We start from the raw sequence: 8,347 nt of genomic DNA on the forward strand, positions 1-8,347 counted from the left end.
GATCTGGGTGCGGAGGACACTCTCACTGAACTTTTTGCTCTTGCCAATGACGCGGTTTCGGGATGGAATCTTGGGCCGAGCTAGGCCCCCGGCCCCGTTGGCTGGCTTCCCACCTTTGTCAATGACTTTGAGGTTGAGGATGATGCGGCTGCGCTTGGGCTCACGGGGTTTCACCTTACGATTGATGATGCGGACGGTCTCCGAGAAGGGCGAGACGGGAGGACGGATGCCAGCCCCACCACCCACGCTCCCGCCGTTCTGCGGGTCTGGACGGGGCAAGGGGCGCCGGGACATGCGGTGGCATCGCCGGATGTCTTTCTTGAGCCGGTGCACCGCAGCACTGGAGTGGAGCTTCGGAGAGGAGGTGCTAGAACCAGGCTTGACAGAAAAGTGTACATCCCCAATGTGGAGGGCCTCCGCTTGGGCCCGAGCCTGCGGTGGTGGGGAGAGAGAAAAAAAACAGGGTCAGAGAGGCAGCCTAGGTGCAGCCAAATCTTAAATCAGGCATGGCTCACAGCAGGACAAGCACTTAGCAGCAATGCCATGTCACATTTATAGCCACATCAGTGACAAGCACACATACACATCTATGGACTACTGATAGCTGTGGCAAAGGCCCGATACAAGCACAGGGCACTGTCTACATCCTTTATGGGCAGCTAATTACTCCCTAGGCTGTGCCCTTGTTGACATATGCTTTCCCCAGGAAGAAACTGCCACCCTCCAGTCACATTTCAGGGTTACAGTTAACGCTTTCCAAGGCCTCCCTCAGTCACCATCAGCCAACATGCACAGCACACCACTGCTGGCCAACCAACCGCGTGTCCTCCTAGGCACTGGGGCTGTTAAGTGTCAAGTCAGCATCCAAAATCACATACTAGTCCCAAGACAGGAGACTGTACCAAGTTCTCTATGAAACGAGCACAAGAAAAGAGGGAGAGGGAAAATAATGCACCCAGTTTGCTCTTCCACAACCAGATCCAACTACTCTGCAAAGGATGGTAAAAGAGGGGTCTTGTGGAGCACAGATGGAGGTGTGTAAGGGTGGACTGACAGAGCTATCTTAGCTAAACGTGAGAAATGCAGAAATCCAAAGCTTAATTTTAACTAGAGACTGCAAGCAAGTTGTTTATCCTTACTCTGCTGTGGAAGCAAGGCCTGGTGTTTAAAGCCAGAGACTATGCCCGCTGGAATTCAAGTTTCACTGCATTCTCCAAAGAAGAGATTGCCTTACCCTTTTGAACACCACGCTTGTCTGAAGCCTACTAATGAAAGAACAGCAGCACCAGATCGACTGCTCAGTACCAAACCTCCCTAAGAGCCAGGGGAGGTGAAATAAGACTTTGAAGCTCCTCTAGTGGCTGGAGATAATGTCAAAACCTGTCCTGGTTCACCCACCAGAGACAGGAACATTTTATGGCAGCAGGAACAAGTTGCACTGTGAAGATGAAGCAGTATGGCCTCAAGACCCTGTGGATATGGAAACCCAGAGCATATTCTCACATTACACTTTGCCAGAGTGCAGTTGTTTGTTAGCCTCCTACCCACACCCCTGCTCCTTGCCCAAACCAAGCCCCTTCCTTATTCCCTCTTAGCAGTGGTCACAGGCAGAAGTTGCTCAGACCAGGAGGGAACAGGCAAGCCCCCTACCGCTGACTGCCCATCTAGTGAGCAGCTTCTCCCACCTCGTGGGCACAAGAAGAACTGCAGTGTTAGCAGAAGACCCCTGCTTTTCCTTCCCAGCTTTTCCATCCAGCTGCCCCCTAGCACAGGGCAAGATCGGGGTGGCTTCCTGCCAGCAAAGAGCTTAAACGCTCCAATACCATCTCCTTTGTCACCCTGCAGGCTGTGCTTCCTACCAGAGAAACGCCAGAGCAGGGGAAGTGCATGCAAAGGCAGGGATCTAACCGATCTAAGCGAGGGGCCCAGGCCAGCTCTTGCACAATACACTCCAAAGCCCTGGCCCTACATGCCCAGAGCTTTGCTGTCACCCACTGCCCCTCTTCTCCCACCAAAATCTCCCTGGGAACTGCAGAAGATCGTGAACAAGCTGAAAACAGGGACATGAAGACATTCCTCCCCATCTCATGCTGGTTAGCTCAGTCAGTTGAGCGTAGCACTAACAACGCTAAAGTCGTGGGTTCGATTCCCGTTCGGTCCCCATGTGTTGCCTGACCTAGTCGAGAGGTGGCATCCCTGGCGGCAGGGAGGCTGGATTCAAATGATCTCTAAGGTCCCTTCCAGCTTAGGCCATTCTATGACTCTCTGATCATGTCCTTCAGTGCTTCTTGTACCCCGGCTTTAACAGGACAGCAAAGATGAGGCCTCCTTCCCTGGCTGCACGTCAAGATGCAAACTGAAAGCTCAGCTGAACCAGGGACACAAGACTTTGTATCAGCTGACTGACAAAGAAACAGGGATGAGAAATACGACCTCCAAGGCAAGCACAGACACTCTCCACGTTAACCCTGGGCAGTTTCACTCAGCTGGAGTGAAGTGTCCCCAGCACAGACAAACCCCAACATGTCCTGCTCTAGCAGGAAGAGCAACCCAGCGTCGAGCTGGTTTTATTTTGCTCAGCCTCACACACTACTCCATGCCCCAAACTGTTCACAAAATTAATAGACACAGTTCCTGTCCCAGGCATCCTACAGGCTGGAACACTGCAGCAGCACCACATGAACTCCCTGCCCCACATTAACTTTCCCCATCCCACCCCAATGATTCACAACTTAACAGACCCCACAGACCTTGGCAAGAGGTCACAGGCACAGACAGACGCACATCAAGGGCTGTGCTTGCTTCTCCTCTTCACAGGTGCCTCTGAAGCGGTCAGCAGACACCAGGACAAGCTACTGTTTGCTTTGTGACATTACGTATCAGTACTGCCTGCACTAACAACTTTATTCTTCCTTCCCCCCGCTGCTCACCACAGCCAGCCCTTCCAGCATCGCTACTCTTGTGCTTTGGGCTTCTCGCCAATTTACTGCTGCTCAGCTGAAAGTGAAGTGCAACACAGTGCCCTGTTCCAAAATTCAGGACAAGAAAGCCAGGAAGAGGGTCCAGACAGTAAAAATCCCTGATCCACAGCATCAGTGGATAGACAAAGGCATCCTTCATGGCCTCTCCTGTTGCCATCTTCTAGATTAATTCCCTTCCCTGTAATCACATCCTGGAGCGAGTTCTGCCCGCTTTTGTGCCATTCTGCTCCCAATCGAGTCTAACTGCCCCCTGCCCAGAGCACCGCCTTACATTCACCCACAGCCACCAACATCCACATTTGCCTTATACACCCCAAAATTCCTCATCAAAGCTTCCCAGCAACCATGTTAAATGAAAGGCGATAATGCTGGCATGGTCACTGCCTGGCCACTTCCATAGTCCTGCTGATTCTACTTTCTCTGTGCATTAATCAGTTCCGGTCCTGTTTTGAGACAGAGACCTGTCTCAGTTTCGTGCTCACGCAGCAGCTAGCCCAGAGCCTTGGCCCATGGCTGAGGCTTTCCCGGTGTGCCAGAACGAGCAGGTCTCCTTTACTTGCTACATCTGTGTTTCCAGTTACTTCTGGGGCACCTCCTCGAGACTGAAGCCGTTTTTAACTCACATTCTAACTCTCTGCATTTACTATATTCCAGTTTCCACAATCTCCAGGTACACTACATGCAGCATTGATCTCTTTGGCCAGATCATTAAGAGAGAGGGTAAGCTGGGACCCAGCAGTCCTCCCCTGGTGCTACACTGCCATCCCCAGCGACCAGCTTCCATGCAAACTCCACAAAGCAATATGCAAATATTCAGCTTACCTTCAGCTTGTTTTTCCAGGTAAGGTTTCAAGAAAAATAGTATCAGATGTTCTTATCTAAGACTAGCCCCCAGAGCCCTCTCACTTGCAAAGCTCAGTATTCCTGCCACAGGATCAGGTTTTATCCAGGCATCGACTATATGAACTCAAGTCTGTTCCCTGCAGAGGACAGCACATTTTCTGGGGTCTCCTTCTCCCAGTTCCAATTTTACATTAAGTAACTAGCTATCTCTGGTATGTAGCATTCGATTTTATCTTTTAGAAATGCACTTTTCCCTGCTACAGATCCATTACTCAAGAACACTCACGAGCCTCGTGAGCATCAGGTCTTTGAAAAACAAACCTGTTTAATCCTTCCAGCTGTGCCACCACAGTTCGTTACTTAACTCAGAAGTTTTCCAGATGGAAACTACCTCCCTGGGCTTTGCTGTTTTCACCTGCAGGATTTGCTCACCACTGAAAAGGTACTCAGTGTGTATATGAAGTAATTCGCTCTCAGCTTACAGCTCAGCCAACATCAGGATGCAGCTTCTGGAGGCTTGCTGCAGTGCTCTGTCATGAGAGCAAGCCAATTGCTGGGATTGCTTCCCTTCCCCCCCTCCTCCCTTTTGGGATCCGTATCACCTTTATTTAGCTTGTACAGCTCTCCCTCGTTGCCCCTGGGAACTAATCTATCTCCCCAGTTCCCTACTATTTCTGAATAAATGTCCCTTGAGGCCCAGCAAGCATATTTGTTCATTCATTCCCTTAACGCACTGAGGCACACAAGCACGTACATGGACACGTGCTTTGAAAAGCCTCTCTTACCTGATTTACATCAAAAGCTCCACAATTTGGAAGAAAAACAAAGACAAAAAATAAAAATAAAAACAACCCTTGTAAAGCAATGGATTTCTAGTTAATTATTTCAAAATCAAGTCATTTCCAGTAGCACTGCTGCACCATAGTAGTGCTGCTCTCATAAATTACTGGTTCTGCTTTGTCTTTTATTCTCCACCTGCATTCCCACAGTCCTTGCTCCAAACAGCATTCGCAAGAGCTCTTCTTTCCCCTTTTTGGCTGCTGTTCTGCCTTTTTATCGCCCTCTTTCTTCTGCAGTCTTCCAAGTGACAAGGCAACAGCAAGCCAGTTCATAGCACAGTTCTCCCAAGCAACACTGCCATAAACTAAAGCTTCCCGAATGGATGGGGAACAAAATGCTACAAAGGGGAACGGCCTGTTTTCAAACCGCTTGGGGATAATTTACGAACAGGGAGGAGATCAAAAGAAACCAAACTCCAACTTTAGAGTCCAAGGAAGGGCGAAGCGACACAATACCACGCTGCTCAGCCCCTTCTTCTCCCCCTCTCCCACTGAGGCTTTCCTTTGCCCTGCTCTCCTTTACTTTTTCCTTCCCATTAACCCTCTCCACTCTTTTCACCTTAGTATTTACAGCCACCCCGATGAGGGGGCTTTGCTGGCTGCCCACTGAGCTTGTGGATCGGGTTCTGTCTCTTAATAATAGCACTTGTTAGACTTTACTACATTAGTTGGCGAGTTTTGCATTCCACACAGCAGAGTGCCACGGAAAAAAAGCAAAATAAAAAAAGAACAAACCAAGCAGGGGGATAAGAGGAAGATCACCACAGCACACGCTGTGCCTCTTTCTAACCTCGAATCAGTTTCCACCCTGACCTGCAAGCTGAAGGGCCCATCCTCAAGGACGCCTTCTGCCAGACACCTAAGTAGTAAGGTAAGAGCCTTATGTAGAGCGCTGCCCCACTTCAGGCCAAGGACTCCGCTTCCCATACGCTCACAGCACAGAGCTCGCAGCATACCAGCAGCCTCCCAAGAATCACAACCTCCCGCCAAGCTGGATCTCAGCTGTGGGAAAGTTTGCCCCTAGTATGCAAAGGATAAAGACCCATTTCCTGCCCAAAACTTCGCAGTTGGGGAAGTTTGCAGGAGCCACTTTCAACACCAGCCATCTCGATAGCAGTATTACAAAGACCGGGCTATAATTTCCCTATGCCGTGTCATCGAAAGGGCAAGTGTTTAGACGGTTCTCAGCAACAGGAGTTTGGCTTAAAAAGGCAGCAGGTGGTCAAAGATGCAGTTTTTCAAAGCTTTTCCAAAAGGCGTGGGCCACTAACCTGCTGAAATGCTTTCTGCAAATCCCCCTGGGTGCCTGTCTACAGCTTTGGAGAACTAATCCCAGGATAAACGTAGCCCCAGCTGCAAACTAAAACACCCACACACGACAGGGGACTGAGTGGCATATCGGGGCACTTAGTGCCTTATTGTAGACTCAGAAGCCTAAGTTTAAGCGCTGATACACATGAAAAATACTAGCGAGGCACTGAGTCTAGGGTGGGCCAGCCTACCAAAGCAGTCCAAGGCCAGACCCCTGCTTAAACATCATCGCATCCAGGCCTAATCTGTTCAGTTAACAGATCAAAAGGAATATTGTTCTAACTGCCAACTCCAAAGACTCCCTCTGGGATACAAGAATCAAATTTCTTTCCCCTCCTGAAATTCTCACTGGCAGATCCTGCAGCTGAAAGAACCAAAAAAACCTTCATTAACGACGCGTGATGCAGAACCAAATCCCACTTCTCCCACGGCGGCACTGGTGCCGCAGGCCCAGCAGAGGTGACACTCGCATCTTCGACAGGTCAGAAGAACTGACCAAGAGACACATATGATGCAAACTATCACGCTGGTCTCTGTCGTCTTTCCAACTGCAGTTGTGTTGTTAGCGGTTTGCCTGAACAAGCGCTCAAACAAGTTCAGATAGGGCTAGCTGAGATAGAGTTTCTTCTTGCCACCTGGCCTGGGATGTTATTTTTAGGGTAGGATCCGAAGTCACAGAAAAACAGCAAGTCAGAGCGCTAACAGCTCCGCCAGCTCCATTTCCCAGAGCTGCAAACCAAGCGGCAGCCGTGCTCTGCCCCACCAGCCTCTCCCACAACGTGGCACCAGCCTTCAGGAGAGAGAACTCATCTGGCTCCCTGTTGCAATCCATCTTCTACAAAGTACCAAGCCAGCTCTGAGAACCTACAGGTTTTTCAGTAGTGTATGACAAGCTGGCAGAAGGAAGATGTGCCACATAAACGTGTCAGGGATGTGATTCAAAGGATGCTGTTGAATAATTCAGGTTCCAAGTTTAGGGGTGTTTTAAAGGGCAAGGGAAGAAGAGGAGGAACGAGTGGGTTTTATTTTTGAGCTTGGGGGTTGGTTTTGCAGTGGGTTCTTTTTTTCTAAAATGAGTGAAAAATTGGCAATGGATTTTGCTGTTACCACATTCAGAATCAAAAAGAAAAGAATCTGATTACACATAGTAACATTAAACGTAAGCACAGCATAAACACTTCTCTACCACTCCGAACAGTGTCAGGTGTTACAAAAACCAGTATTTTTTAATTCAAACTGAGATCTATTTTAAGCTGGTGGTTTCCCTTTAAGTGTTCCTCTGCATTGTTGGAAACCTAAACACAAGGGTTTCATTTAATGCATGACTGCCAGAAAGAGAAAAATCAACTAGTCTAGTTTCCCTGAATAAAGTGTAAGAGGTAGTACACATCAGTCACGTTTGTAGTTCTCAGTCTGCAGATACAGAAAACTGTTAGCAGAAAAACAGACAACGAGGGAGAAGTACAGTTCCATCAGCAGGACTTTCTGAGGATTACCACAGTCCCCTGGGTTTTACTCGGGGCATCAAAATATGCCTGTTCCTGCATTTCTTCTGCATGCTAAGTTACAGCCTCAAAGTAGAAGAGAGGTGACACCCTACCCCTCACTGCTTTTTTTCGGTGCTCATACAGTTAAAGCACTGCGCTGACTTGAGCAAAGCTCCTATTGCTGTCAGGCAAAGGAAAGTATTAACCTGTTTCACAGATGGGAAAACATGTACAAAGGCTAAAAGACTTGCCCAAAGCCATAGAATGACTTAGTGATAGTGATGCCTTATCACAGGGTCCACGCCGGCTGTTCCAGGGCTTTATACTAGATCAAAACCAGGGAAGCTGTGAACTTGCTCATTTGTCTTGGTCATACAAACTCACGTAGTTTCTACAATCACTTGAAGTCCGAGATTGACATAGTTGAGGAGGGGGTTGGGGAAGAAGAGGGGAGTAAAGCGAGGATCTTTGTAAACTAATAAATCTACAGAGCTCACTCAGCAGTTGTGCAGCTACCACTTTTTTTAACTGAAAAAAGAAAGTAAAAAAAAAAAATTGGGGGGAAAGGGCTGCACTAGCGATTACCTTCCTTGCTGTCCGTTGCAAAGCAAGCAGAGAGATGCTACGATATCTCCTTGCAGAGATACTAGGTCTATCGGAGAGGAACTGGAAACTTCAGCCGTTACCTTACGCAGAGGTGAAACACATACCCCCCCAGAAAAAAAAAGCCAAAAAAACCCCAAACCAGCAAAACAAGCCTACAGATTACAGAAGAAAACATGAGCCCTTTGTGAAACTGCTGTGGAGCACCTACATCCTGAAACAGAGTCAGCGGAGCACAAGTGGCGGCAGGAGTCCTGCCCCTGCCCCCTCATTTCGTAAGGGG

General features: G+C 48.8%; 1 protein-coding gene across 1 annotated transcript in view; it reads right to left on the minus strand.

Moving 5' to 3' along the window:
* CBX6 (chromobox homolog 6) overlaps positions 1–8,347 on the minus strand; it is a gene marked incomplete at its 5' end in the record, with an annotated part of 9,369 nt that overhangs the window by 526 nt on the left and 496 nt on the right. The window contains 1 exon segment of the mRNA XM_009865506.1: positions 5–432. Coding sequence (XP_009863808.1) covers positions 5–432 — 428 coding nt within the window.

Source organism: Apaloderma vittatum, unplaced genomic scaffold (assembly GCF_000703405.1).
Source record: "Apaloderma vittatum isolate BGI_N311 unplaced genomic scaffold, ASM70340v1 scaffold26332, whole genome shotgun sequence".
Classification (NCBI taxonomy): Eukaryota; Metazoa; Chordata; class Aves; order Trogoniformes; family Trogonidae; genus Apaloderma; species Apaloderma vittatum.